We start from the raw sequence: 14,196 nt of genomic DNA on the forward strand, positions 1-14,196 counted from the left end.
TATATATATATATATATTATCTCCATAAAATCATCTTCAACAAACCCTTCAGTTGTGAATTCAATCAATCCATTTAATAGATTGGAATTAAGACAGATTTTGCAAAACTGTATGCATGGTTTTAGAGATAATATTTTATCCTCTACTATTCCATTCTAGAAGTCATAGATATCTTGCTTTATCGACCATCTGTTCTAAAGTAGCAGCTTAAGGACTTCTTCCAAACATAACGTGAATCTTTCTTTGTTAAATAGAGGATTTCGTTTAAACACCTCAAGCTTTACTCAAGCCATGAATCGTGCTAACAGGACATTGCCTTCAAATTACTAACGCACTTTGTTCCCTTTGTGGAGAAAAAAATAATTTTATCATATGTTTTATTCCAACTACAATCTAGATTCTGCTTGTGAATTCCCCGACATGCATACTTCCTTCAACGGAAACAATTGCCCAGATACATCTAGGGCTTTGAGAGAGAAACCTAAAAAAAGCAACAGTTATCTCAAAACCGCTATATCGGTAAGAACATCGGAACCAACTAAATTATCTAGTAAAAAACTAAATGTATTCTCGGAAAGGAGAGAACTTTAATAAGAAACAAGTAACTACCTCAAACCCATAAAGGACTTATCAGTAAGAGCAGCAGACCGAAAGCAAAGTATCGAAAATTAAGGAAAAAATAAAATCCAATTTTCGCAAAGGAAAATAGGGTGGTTTACTTGTTGGGGTCCGGATGAATGTTTGCGATTCCATGGCCAGGAGAAGCTTAGGGTTTTTTGAGGTGCCGGTCTCACATAATCCTCCCCAATGCCATTACAGATTCCAGTAGACGGAGCAGTCAGTAGAAAAATCGAAAGCAGAAGAGCGAGCTTGCCCATTTCCGATCGCCGTTGATCATGCTATCTCTACGGAAATGCCGCTTCCGATGAGGGTAATTTATACGCCTTGGTTGTTGATACCAAAAATAACATTTTTAATCCTATCAGAACTCAAAAAAAAAATGTTAAATTAAATAAAAATAAAATTAAAATATGCCACCATTTATGTCCATGAATCCTCTAAATTAAATATCTTGGAGTTGCCCCTAAACCCTAAACATTGAGCACTCAATGTCCCTTACATTTCTACAAGATAACCTTTCAAAATCAAGCATTACGACTCTTAGGTGTTATTTGAAAACTAGTGAAATTTAAGTTATTAAGATTTAGTAAATCTATTAAATTTGGTTTTACTAAATCCAAAATGAATTTAATTCTGAAAACTGTTTGGCAACTAATTTATCAAATCCTATAAATCCCGTAAAATTTAGACATTGAGGTTAAATCTGTCGATTTGTAAGATTTGGTAAATCAGGAACTTATTGCTGAAATTTATAAAATCAGAATTTATTAAGTTCGAACGTCTATTAGTCCAAAATGGCTATTTGGCAAGATTTAGCTTACATCCAGCTTAAATTCAGAACTAAATATGTTGTTAAATAGCCCCTTACCAACCACTTATCAAGTATGAATTCTCAATCTTAAAAAAGATCAATCAATTCATTTTTTTTAGAATGTATGGAGTATGAATTAGGTTTAAAGAAAATTATTAATATATTCTTTATTGTTTGAAAAATAAATTCACAATTTATCTTCCTCATATCAAATCATACAAAGAAATAATAAAAAAAAGCAAAACAATCAAGTAATTTCAAATCCACGAGCCCCAAAAGATTAAGAAAAGTTCAGTAGTACAAAGTGTGATTATTTGACCTATATAGCTTCTTGAACTGCTTACATGACTTCATGTAGAAAACAAAAAAATTATATGCTCCTTTACAAGCTGAATTAGAATAGAGCATATTTGAAAAAACTTATTTATTATTGTTGGTCATTTGTTTCAATTCCCCCTTTTAGTTAGGTGTGAGAAAAAAAGTGGATATTTGCTTTTCCACAGAACATTAAAAGTAAAATTTTCTTATGATAAATATTGAATTATAGCTCAAATGGTCAAGAAAGTAATTCAAAAGACTGATGGGAGGTTCAAAGAGTTAATGAAATAAGGAGAAGTTATGTCCATTTTAGAGACACTTTGGAAGATTGATAAAACCATCCTGTGTTAAAATTGTCATGTAACCTAGTAAGAAGAATATGAAGGGAATTGTAAGGAAAACTTGTAGTATTTAGTGTAATGGGTATAATAGATCTTTTGAGGTGCAATATGGTAGAAAACAAGAAGATTTTTTTTATAGATAATTTAGTTTGAGTAGATAGACTTCCTATTTCTGAAACTTACTCAACGAGAAACTTGTTATGACTATTTTAAAGACAAAGGAATTGGCTTCATCTTTTCAAACATATATCTCTAAGAACAAAATGATTCGTAGACAAATGTTGGGGGCTTCATCTATCCATCTTTTGTACCTTTTTGCCTAATTAATAAAGAGAAGTGGCGATGAACGTGAATATCTATAAGGAGCAAAGTTCTAGAATTTATTAGTTAGAGTTAGTCTGCATTACATCATCATATGGAGGATATTTTGAATGAGCCCATTCATAGCATTACTAAGATGAATAAAGCTAATGATGATGTTGATTTTATGATGAAAATTATTTGCATAGTTAACACTAGGAACTTAATCAAGCCATTATAGAGTAAAGCTTTGAAAAAGTTCATCTAAAGGCCAATGGAAGTCCACAACATGACTTAATCCAAAAACTTTACTTTTAGCTAAAAAAAAAAAAATGAATGTCTCTCTATGATGGAAAAAAATGAAAGATATGATGAACATAATGATGGTTTTATCATTCAAGATTATTTTATCCTAAAAAGTTCCTTTTATAGAGTAGCCCACAAAGAAAAGAACAAAGTAGATCTAGTAGAGTATTCAAAAGTAGATATGCGGTCTAAGAATGTCATATTTGTCGGGCATGATGTATAAAAGAATAATAAAGATGATTGAAGATATTTTATTAAGTTGCAGATTAATGAGAAACTAGCATAGACATAGGGCATGTTACGTACTACTCTATTTTTGGCGAGTTTAAAAAGAATAAATATATCATTACCTCGTTCGGCTTTATCATAATCGACTCACTAGCAACGTACTACTCTGTTTTCGACGACCTCCTTCTTAACACATTCAATGTTTTTTTTTCGACTTATCAGGTCACAATAAAGTTCTCAGGCAAAGGAGAAGTGATCACCGTGTCATGACCCAACCTGATGCAACCGTCTTGAGTAGTAGAACAAACACGGGGTGCATACCATTCAGTTGGGACTAATTTTTACTGGTACGAAAACCATCGAGTTATTTAGCCTTCACAAAGTTTAAAAGATTCAATGATTTTCTCTTTTTGTCCATGTCTTTAAGCCAAGTTCAATAGTTTCAAATGATCGGGTCCTTGATCTTTATATATCATTAACCCAGGGACTTGCATCCTGAACTATTGATCCACCCTTTTATATAGGTAGTGGTTCAACCTTAACTGACTGATCAACAAGGTTTACCTCATTTATGTTATCTTTTTGCATTACCCGGTGTAATCCCATTTCTTATATATTTTTTACCTTTTATATAACACCTATTTGAAGTTCATAGGACAGTGTTTGAGTCTTATCACTGACTAGGTTTAAACTGCATTTTGTGTCAACACATCCCTTCTTTTTTGATTTGAATGGAGTTGACATCTAAATAACATTCATTGGTGTTAGAATGTCACCATCTTTTACTTATAAATCTTAGACATTTTGTCATGTAAGTGTAAGCCCTAAATAATAATAATTTGTAGGATGAAATGTTTAATAAATTTTCCTTGAAATTGAAGTCAAACCATAGGATGGCTTGGGAAGTTACTGAGGTTCTCCTCAAAATCCGTGACAACCCCTAGTTTTTTTTTGTTTGGATTATGTAATCCGTGACAACCCCTAGTTTTTTTTTGTTTGGATTCTGTAATAAATGTTCCGAAATTGATCTTTTCTCATTTGATACTTCTTTGTCCAACCTTGAAAGTACTAAACTTCGAGATTCTAGAAGACAATATTTTATAATCTAAATCGATAGTTTTCTTAGACGATTTCGATTGTCTAAGATGTAATTAACTATAGGGGCTTGCCCTTATAAAAAACTTTAGAACTCAACTTAATATAAACCCTATATAATCTTTTATATTAGATAGAGAAAATTTACGGTCAACATAACGGATGTCATTAATTCTTTAGTTTATTTAATTGAGTCTAAGAAGTAAGTAATGTGTCTATTCCTCGGCATAGATGCATTGTTTACAGTTTTGTACTATATTTAATTAAATATTATACTTCCCAATCAAGAAACTGACACTGACCTAATAAAAGGATTTGAAAAGGCATGGTGGTCAAAAAGGCGATTTTCAGTCAAAACAAAAAGGGGTACAAACAAAGGGTCCAATATAATCTCTGTCAATCCAACCGAATGAGCTTCTACATCAAGAACTCTCCTCCAACCTTAAACTGGCTCAAAAATTTGGACTCGATTTGGCTCTATTGACCAAGCATTTGTCCCTCACATCCCCCAGCTCAATTTGCAAGTCAATAATCAACTTCATTAGTTTGATGACCTCTTTTCTCAAATCATTCAGCTATTTTGCTTGCTCAACAACTTTTATAGTAGAAGCAACTTCATAAGTTACTAGGGTAGGACCTCTGTCTCCATCGGGTGGAGGGGAATGATCACGATATCATGACCCCCTTCATCTTCTTTTATGCCTCTACAGTGTCTCCATTTACTACAATTGAATGACCCTCCTTAAGAGAGAACTAATCAACTCCCTCATTCACCTAACCATCTCTCCCCACAAGAGCATCCAACAATACATTTACATTTAGTTACCTAAAATTCTTTGTGTGATAATATGGGCTGCAAAGTTTGCAATGTAAACTCTATATATAAAAAAAGGAAGTAAAATATATATAATTTTTGACATAATATTCATAAAATAAAAAAAAAAATTTACATGTATCACAATCCATAATGATGTAAGATTTTTGAAATTGTAGGCGACTTATCCAGCTCAACTACAACTTTAAGTGCAAGTGCCCCCACGGGCACCTGTTCATTCATCTGCAAAGGAGGACCCTTAGTTGGACCACCCATTAGCAAGTAAATCTCTACAACAGTCGCCACTATAGTCATTCTTCTGTAAGTCATTTTCGACGTCTTCCCTCAGTCAAAAGATGAAACTCTTTTCTTCACTTCACCACCACCTTGTGCCCCTTTTTTACCCTCACATATTTCCATTTACTGAACAAGCCTGACAATAATTGTTTATCTAGGATGTTAGTATTCAACTCATTCAGATTCACTAAAACACCTTGAGCAAACAGAAAAGCTAAATCGAAGGGCAAAGAAAGAGAGATTTACTAATGGTGAATCATCACAACCTAATGACCCCCTTCATATTCTTTTTTTGCCTCACAACACTTCCATGCACTGCAGTTAAATGTCCCTCTGTAAGAGACAGCTAACCAAACCACTCATTCCTCTACCCATCTTTCCACACAGAAGCATCTGACAGTACATTCAAATTCAATCATTTGGCATTCTCCATGTGATAGTATGAGCTGCAAAGTTTGTTATATGCAAAAAAATCTAAAAAAAATAAATGAAGTAAAAGTAATACATATTTTTTCGAATATTCAAAAAAACAAAAAAAATCCTTACATGTCGTATAATCCACACTAATGCAAGATTTCTAACATTACAGGTGACTTGTCTAGCTTACCTACAAATCCGACAGCAAGTGCCCCCGTGAGTGCTTGATTTTTCATTTGCAAAGGAGGAACCTTAGTTGGATCAGCTATCGATGAGTCACTCCCTATAAAATTCACCCCTATGGTTGTTCTTATAGGAATCATCCTTGATGACTTTCCTTGGTCAGAAGACAAACCACCTTTCCTCCACTTCATAAACACCTTGCGCCTCTATTGGCCACCCACCTATTTCGGCTTACTAAACTAGCTTGACAACAACTCCTTATTAGTATTCGACTCATTCAAATTCCCCATAGCACCTCAAGAAATTGAAAAAGTTGAATCAAAGGACAAAGAAAGGAAGTTGGACAAATGGGTTCAAATTAATAAATGTCTCCGTGCTCTATTTATAAGAGACTGAGTCCATAATTTAGGGGATTATCCATGTTATAAGTGGCATTTGAAATTTTTCATTAATTCAATTAATTAATTATCTCATTCTTCTTACAACACAACTTTTAAATAGATGAGATAACTAAGGATTTAAATATGTATGATTAAAATAAGCTGCAAACCAATAAGAAGAAGAATTTAACTCAATGTGCCCTTATACCAGTCTAGGAATCTAAGAGGACCCAACTCACGAGCTACAATGATAGAAGTGGCCCAACATTGCTAAGGCCCTTAGCGCATGGTTGAGGGCAAACGATCAATTGTAAGCACAAGGAATACAAACACAAATAGTAGAGACCTCCAGCCATCTACCGAACTACTAGTTGACTTTAGAGAAAGACATTTTTAAAATGTTCTAGACTTTAATGATGATGTAACCAAAAAGACAGTTATGTGGCCCTAAAAACCCAGAAATCATGATGACATGTGCTTATTTTATATAGAGAAATTGCCCCTTCTATAAGAAGAGGATGAAATATTAATTAGATTCTTGATCCTCATACCCCAATCTCCAATCCTAGATTGACATAGTACAACATTTCTCTTTTAACATATTAGCTCTCTCTCTCTCTCTCTCTCTCTCTCTCTCTCCTCCCTCCCTCCCTCCCTCCCTCCCTCTCCCCCTCTCCCTCTTCCTCCCCCTTCTCGAAGCTCTATTCCTTGGGCTTGATTCATGGACAAAAAGATATCCAACACAAATATTACTTTAAGATAGTTTACCATGACAAGGGGAACCATCAATAATGCTCTTCCATGTAATATTCTATATGCAACAAATTCATTCAAAAGCTAAATTGACACTTTAAACATGATAAACATTTTTTATTTCAACATCATAGCATTTAATACCCAAATGTCATATATCTCTTAAGTTAATGGTTGGAGGTACACACAAATGTCTTTTTAATAACTTTTCTCTCTTAGTATAATTATTAATAAGATATATAGGCTTTTCTTCATCCAACCCATAGGCGGAGAATCATACAAAACCAAAATATGAGTAATTAAAATAGAAACAAAAAAAAAAGTAATCCCAAACAATCCCTGAGGTGTTGTTTTTAAAAATAACCATATCTTAATCAAATATGCCACACATTTTTTTAATTCAAACTAAAATATAAATAATTTAAATCAAAAAAAAAAAAATGTGATCCTAAATAATCACTAAGAAATCATGAACACCTTCAATTGAATAAAATTATTTGTTAGTATATGATGCAAATGAACATAACATTTTATTTATTAAATTTGCAACATGAATTGCAAACTTCGAAAATACCAACTTCTATTAATTGACACAGGTTCGTTCATCAATAAAATTATTTTTATGTCATTAATAATAATCAATAAATGTATAAACAGGATTAATGGTTATAATACAATAAGAGGTATCTTTCTAACATATATTTGAATCATCAAGAATCTCTTCCACTAAATATTAATAGAGTACAAATGTGAAAATGCATAATGACATGAAAGGCGAGATCTAAAGCTGAAAATTGATATTAATCTTACATTCGACTAAATGCATCTGTGAAATCCAAAAGTTATTTAGAAAACACACCCAAGGTATAAAACGTTCCACAAGGAAGAATGAGAGAGAGAGAGAGAGAGAGAGAGCGCAATAGAGAACAATAAAAGAGAATGTAACATTTATTCATGACATGGATCCTCTATTTATAGATTAGGTCCCTGTTTTACAAAATTACATATCAGTCCCCCTCATTTTTGACTTTCTAGAGAAGTTTTTTTGATAATTACAGAGGTAATCGCATACAATAAAACCAGATGACTGATTTGGTCGGTAGGAAGTTCGACGGTCTTCTGTTAAGCCTTGACTCAGTCGTCATTTGATCTTAAATAGTACTTCTTGTCGATTGACTTAAAGGTCGATCGCCCCCTGTTAAAAAATTCATCTATCACATTCTTTCGATCACTCGAACTAGACGCTTTCTTCGCTAATCTCTCTCCCAAACGGTCGTCAACAGCTAGATTTGGTTATCATATCTTCCTTCCAAGCCGTTCATCTGCCTCATGATTCGAGTTGACATATTTTTCGTATACACCATTATATATAATATCTTATTACACTGTTGATAACAGGAAGCCTACAGTTCAGGGACAAAAATGATGAAAATTTTGTATTTCATCAATCTAGTATACGATTTAAAACAAAATATTATACCACTAAAATTTTGTTACGAGTAAATATTAATACTAAAAGAATTATTCTAGGGAAAATATTTAATAAAAATACAAGTTGTTTATATATTTAGATATTTTGCACATATCACTTGATGAAACGAACATTTTTTCTTATTATTATAGCTAAAGATCATTAATTCTAACCATCTATATTGAACAATATAACTAAACCAACTTAAATTTGGATATTCATTCACATATAATATAAATTTCCTTTTTAAGCATTGTCTGCCATGGGATGAGAAATGCATAAGACAAAAATGAGAAAACAAATGAAGTATACAACACAACAAGCACATCATCTAATGATCATCATCATCAACAAAATTGATGGCCACACACCAATTATTTGTGATCCATTTTTTAATCATCTACATTTCTTTTTTATATGTGCTACATATGGCCCTAACTCAGTTTTAAACGAGTTTTTTCAGATAGTTATTAATTATAAGTAATATTTTTTTAGATTCCATTCTAAAACAAAAAAAAAAAAGAAAATATTAAAAATGAAACAATTAATTTAAATAAGCTATATTTTCTAAATCGTGTGATACATTGAAATCTTTTATATGCTTTGGCATCAAAATTAAATCATTAAAAGTTCTCATGAGAATATATTACAAAATTCATTTAGTAGGCATGGATTGAAGAGGAGAAAAGGGCCAATCCTTAGTGGGAATTAAAAATCAAGGCACATTTTGAAACAATCTAACCAAATTGCAGCTACAAGTATTCATATACTTTAAATGGTTGTAGCCATTGCAATAATATGAACTTAACTTGCAACAATCAAAACCAACTCCAAAGATGATAAGAATAATAATAATTGTAGCCTTTTATTAAAACAACTAAAGGCCAATGGCTTCTAGGGGCAACACTTTTAATCGTGTATGAATCTAAAATTGTATACTTATGGTTAGTATAAGGATAAGAAATAAACGTGTGAGATACCATGAGAATGTGAAAAAGACTATAAATTGATCAGAACCGCGATTGTTTCACTAAAAATGTTTTGGCTTTTTAGGCTATATGAATGCATCATGGCTTATATATTTCTTTTGCACAATTATTATACTCGATATAAATTCTATATCATTTAATGAATATTGACATGTATAATCTATTTGATTTTACGTTACATTTTATGGAACTTAAGATGGTTGATTGCACGGTAATACTTGATGGACGTTGATACCATCCACAATTGAATTAGCCATTTGATGCTTAAGAGAAGCCGAGCAAACCTTAATTTGATGCTTACTTGATTAAATTCTTTTTCAGGATTAGGGAATATAATCAAGTTTGATAAAATGGTGTTTGATAAGCTTTGTCGCATACAAAGAAACATAGCCATTTTTGGTTTCTAAGACAAAAGTTATGTAAGACAGATGTGTCGACCAAATCATGGCAAGAGTTATCCAAGATATTGTTGATCATTAAAGGCATGGACTGAATCAAATGACATAGCTGGTATGTGTCAAAATCAATTTGTGAGGTGGCATAGATTTAATTCAAGACATAGATGTTGTCGTCTTGCCACCAATTCTTGATGAATGAATGATAGTATTTATATACAGAGGAGAGTAGCCGCTCACTTTTGATTTCTCCATTGTTCTGCTTTAGTTCTCTTCGGTTGACGAATCTAATTAGTTTAGGAGTTGTTTGATGTGATGAAATATACATATATATCATATTAACAAAATTCATTTTATTGAAGCCATTTTAAAATTACTTAAATTTGATGTCAACTACATCCATAAATTTATTTATTTTTTATTTGATTTGAAGAAAAATAATATCAATATAAAACATATTCGACAATAACGGCATCAAGTGGTAGCAACCTGAGCGCAAGCAGCAAAGGCGATTGTAGGTCAAGACTACAAGGCAGGCAACAATAACAGTGTTTAAAAGACACCTCTTAAAATATAGGATGCACTTTAAATTCACTAAAATTTACCAATAGAACTTGCCACATAAAGAACGTCAATATTGATTTCATCACCAATTTTGGCTGTTAACATAACATATAACTATTCAACACGCAATGCACACATTATACCCCCAAAAAAAAAAAAAAAAAAAAAAAAAAAAAAAAAAAAAAAGTGATGAAAACCTTACTCAATTCTCCATTCTAATACCTCCCAGTAGTCAATTATAGCATAATCTCTCTTTTTTTTTTTTTTCTAAATAAGCCAAAAAAATACTTTGTACTAGGGGTGAAAAGCACAAGTTACAAAAATGGAGATTGTTTCCCACAGCATAGAATGAAACGTTTCTCACAGTCCATCAGAATACATCAGGCTGATGAATCGCATCATCTTGCTGATCTTTGAAAATTGAAGTAGAAACAGCATTAAAAAAAAAAAAACCAATCAACTATAATCAAACCTAAATACACAATCATAAGAAAATCTTCTAACTGCACACCATCTGAGATCCCAAATAATCATAAGAAAGCCTCACCCGCTAGATCTGTGCCACTCATTTCCTTCCATCTGGTGGTATTGGATCACGAGGGGAAATTAGCGGAAAAGGAAAGTTGTAGTGGCTTCTTTGAACTCATCTCTAGCGAAAACAATGCAAAAGATGGTAATCAATAATCGCATTCCTGAAGCTACGAATCCACCATGTCATCCTGTAGCTCGCTGGGAGCAACCAGCCCTGGGATGGAAAGCATTCGTTGGCGTTCCCTTTCTCTCTGTGCAGCAGCCTCTTCAGCATATAGATCTTTGTTGTCCTGCAAGTTAATAGAAACCACTCAAAATATAGTTGGGCGGGAGGGAAATAATGTCACACGTGCACCACATTCAGCCATAAATACAAATAAATTTGATTAATCAAATATAAAATTGCCTTTTATTTCAATAATGTAGCATTGATTTGTTTAATGATTTATTAAAATTTAATAATATAATGTATTAGATAAAAATGTGTTAGTAACGTTACCTTCTTTTATGCACACAATATCCAAAATTTTAGTGAATATAAAAAAATGCTGTGTGCAATAAATATATATCAATTAATTGATTTTAATACTTTGCGAATTTTCTTCAATGCTCGTCTATATTCCTTTCTAGAATAATATGCATGCACGTATGTAGGTTTCTTTAATAGCGCAAACATGTATACATAAAGGAAGAAATGTAATACATAAATGAGTGTGAGTGTGTATGATGTTAAATTCACTAAAATTATTATAAACTCCTTACTCCGCAACCAAATACTAAAAATAGAAAGTGTGCTTAACCAGTGGATGATCAAGAAATGAGAACCATTTTTTTTAAAATAAAGGCTACAAAGCAAACAGTGTAATAACAAAGGCATCTTTGAACAAGTAATCCACTCATTCTTTTTCACATGTTGCATTGTAACAATAATATATGAGTGCAGGACGTAAGAACGAAGCAAAAATCATCATTAAACCCAATAAGGAGACGTTAAGTAGGATGTGATATTGAAATCCAATGAGAAGCACAGAAGAGAGTCCAACGGAGCAACATATTATTAAAGAAATAAACTACCTGAGCAGAGAATTCTTTAGATTGAATTAGAAAATCTCGAATATGGTTCTTAAAAGCATGGATATCATGCTTTGATTCAAAAAGCCCATCGATAAACTGAGTCACCTGCAAAAGACCCAAATTTAAGACCTTTTTTACTCGATAACTGTAAGACCAAAAAGATAAGGTGAATCACCTCTGCAGGAGTCATATTTGGAAACGAGCTTCCTAGCAATTTGATGGTGTAATCCCGGACAAATGCCGTGTTATTGGGGAATGGATAAGGAACTGATGAGGCATCCCACAGAGGCTCAGTCAGTGAGCCAGAGTCAACCTGTAAAGGAAACAAAATAAAAATGGGGTAAAGGAGTAAGGAGTTCAATAGAAATAGTAAAATAACTACTATACTTCTTACCAGGCCGAACAAAAGCTGAAGCACCGATACATGTAGCTTGAATCCTGGCTTATGGAATGTGTCCGTTAAGACGGCAAAAATTTCTTGCTCAATTATCAAGAAGTAAGTTCTGTAAAATTGATTACGGAACTCTGAAACCTGTTAAAAACACAAATCAGTGAGCTAACTGAAGTTAGGTGATGAAGGGAAGGAAATGGGAAGGGAGTTATCACAAACTTGGTAGTTCTTCAATAACTCAATCAGAAGGTTGAGGCCAGTTTCAGCAATATTCCTTTCGGTGTGCCGAAAAGCCCAGATTATTGAATCCATAACTACCTTTACTTGCTGCATGGAGCGGAGAAGGATTTAAATAAAAATGTGAATATAAAATGAATTGTGATAAATAACAAATAACTGATAAGGTTTCTATAAAGAAGCCAAGGGATGGAGGAAGATCTTAACCTGAGATGATAACTGAATTAAAGCTTGAAAACAGTGTGTGGCAATGGCACGTAATAAAGAAAAGAACTTCAATCGATGCTCTGGGTAATCTTCAAAATTCCTCGTGATCATCTGTATTTGGATAAATATAAATATAAATAAATATATATATATGATAAAGTGTTTGAAACCTTCAAAATTAGTGTGAATATGAAGCTCACCTCTAGAGTGCACTGGAACACTGCTTCAAATATGCGAGGTACATCTTCTATCATTAAGCTTTTATACCTGCATCAAGAGCGGTGAAGTTGGAAGCTAAGAAACCTTGACGTTATATATATGTATATATGAATAACCGTGACAATTACCACCTTAGGAAGGAACCGATGTAATACAACAACATGTAAAAAGGTACAATTAAGCTTTCCCTGAGATTTATATCCATTTTTTGCCGATCCCGAAAACAATCAGAAATAATTTTATAAAATTATCTATTTTGGAATGAACAATTTGATAACTATGTGTGTGTTTGTGTGTATATATCGTTATAAAATTAATTCATCAATTTGATCACTCAATTTACCCTCTGTTAATACTCATATATTACCATTCATTTATTGAATTTACAGTAACTGAGATTACTGAACGGTGACAATCTGGCAAATCCATTAGCGCATGCATGCATTGGAGCATGGCTACAACAATTGGTTGTGATGGCTTTAACCTGAAGGATATATAATTTATACAATATAAAAACTTGTACATATTAACCTAAGCACCAAATCTAGCCACTACCCATGCATTCCCATCACGTAACTTTTCAATAATTGCAGATATAGAACTTATTGTGAATGAGCCGTAGGAAAGAATAGAAAGAGAGAAGAGGAAAAAAAAGAAAGTAGGAGGAATAAGAACAGAAAGCTTGGGTATTTATGTAAACATCGTTTTCAGATTTTCTTCCACAAATCAACATTGTATTCATCTTGATAGGCTTTGAAAGCCTTAATAAAGAGAAATTCTTTCAAAAATAATGATGATAATTTGAGGTTGAGATATATAGATTTGTGTTGATAAGTTGGGAATTGCTTTAACTTAAGGAAATTGATGTTTCCAATATATTGAATACTAAAGAACAAAACTTTTCAAAAATAAAAATAAGGAATTCCACTCCAAAAAGAATCTCATAATTGTGGTGAGATAGTCAGCCTTTAATGTAAGAATCAAATAATTCATAGGCCTAATGATTGCATTTTCTACTATTGCATTAGACATTTATGCACATATGAATAAAAATTTCTTCATATAGAGAATTTTGAAATTATTTGATGTTATAAAAAATTTAATGCATTGAACTTATTCACATATTAAATATGATCCTATGTTAATTCTATATTTTAAATTCTTATATACACCAAACACAATCAAATACTCATTTGTTATTTCAATTTTTGCATGCTAATGCCTCAGTTACAATTTGATGCAAATTGACAATAG

At 32.4% G+C, this 14,196-nt stretch overlaps 2 protein-coding genes across 3 annotated transcripts in view; both read right to left on the minus strand.

The window, feature by feature from the left end:
- The window catches only part of LOC110020330 (purple acid phosphatase 18), a 9,031-nt gene extending 8,043 nt beyond the window's left edge, over nucleotides 1-988 (minus strand). The window contains exon 1 of one of the 2 annotated variants that reach the window (XM_020718392.1): nucleotides 720-797. Coding sequence is in view for 1 of the 2 variants with exons in the window: in XM_020718391.1 (XP_020574050.1) it covers nucleotides 720-878 (159 nt within the window). In the remaining variant the exon portion in view is untranslated. Of the gene's footprint in view, nucleotides 1-719 lie in introns of both variants that reach the window. The other variant, XM_020718391.1, reaches the window with a different exon arrangement.
- A 9,515-nt stretch (nucleotides 989-10,503) lies between these two features.
- LOC110020345 (protein EXPORTIN 1A-like) overlaps nucleotides 10,504-14,196 on the minus strand; it is a 75,090-nt gene continuing 71,397 nt past the window's right edge. The window contains exons 26-32 of the mRNA XM_020718413.1: nucleotides 12,924-12,990; nucleotides 12,724-12,834; nucleotides 12,499-12,606; nucleotides 12,283-12,420; nucleotides 12,064-12,201; nucleotides 11,889-11,993; nucleotides 10,504-11,104 (exon numbers count right to left, since the gene is read on the minus strand). Of these exons, the coding sequence (XP_020574072.1) occupies nucleotides 10,982-11,104; nucleotides 11,889-11,993; nucleotides 12,064-12,201; nucleotides 12,283-12,420; nucleotides 12,499-12,606; nucleotides 12,724-12,834; nucleotides 12,924-12,990 (790 nt within the window). The 3' untranslated portion in view covers nucleotides 10,504-10,981. The remainder of the gene's footprint in view (nucleotides 11,105-11,888; nucleotides 11,994-12,063; nucleotides 12,202-12,282; nucleotides 12,421-12,498; nucleotides 12,607-12,723; nucleotides 12,835-12,923; nucleotides 12,991-14,196) is intronic.

The sequence above is a fragment of the Phalaenopsis equestris genome, unplaced genomic scaffold (assembly GCF_001263595.1).
Source record: "Phalaenopsis equestris unplaced genomic scaffold, ASM126359v1 Scaffold000094, whole genome shotgun sequence".
In the NCBI taxonomy this organism is placed as follows: Eukaryota; Viridiplantae; Streptophyta; class Magnoliopsida; order Asparagales; family Orchidaceae; genus Phalaenopsis; species Phalaenopsis equestris.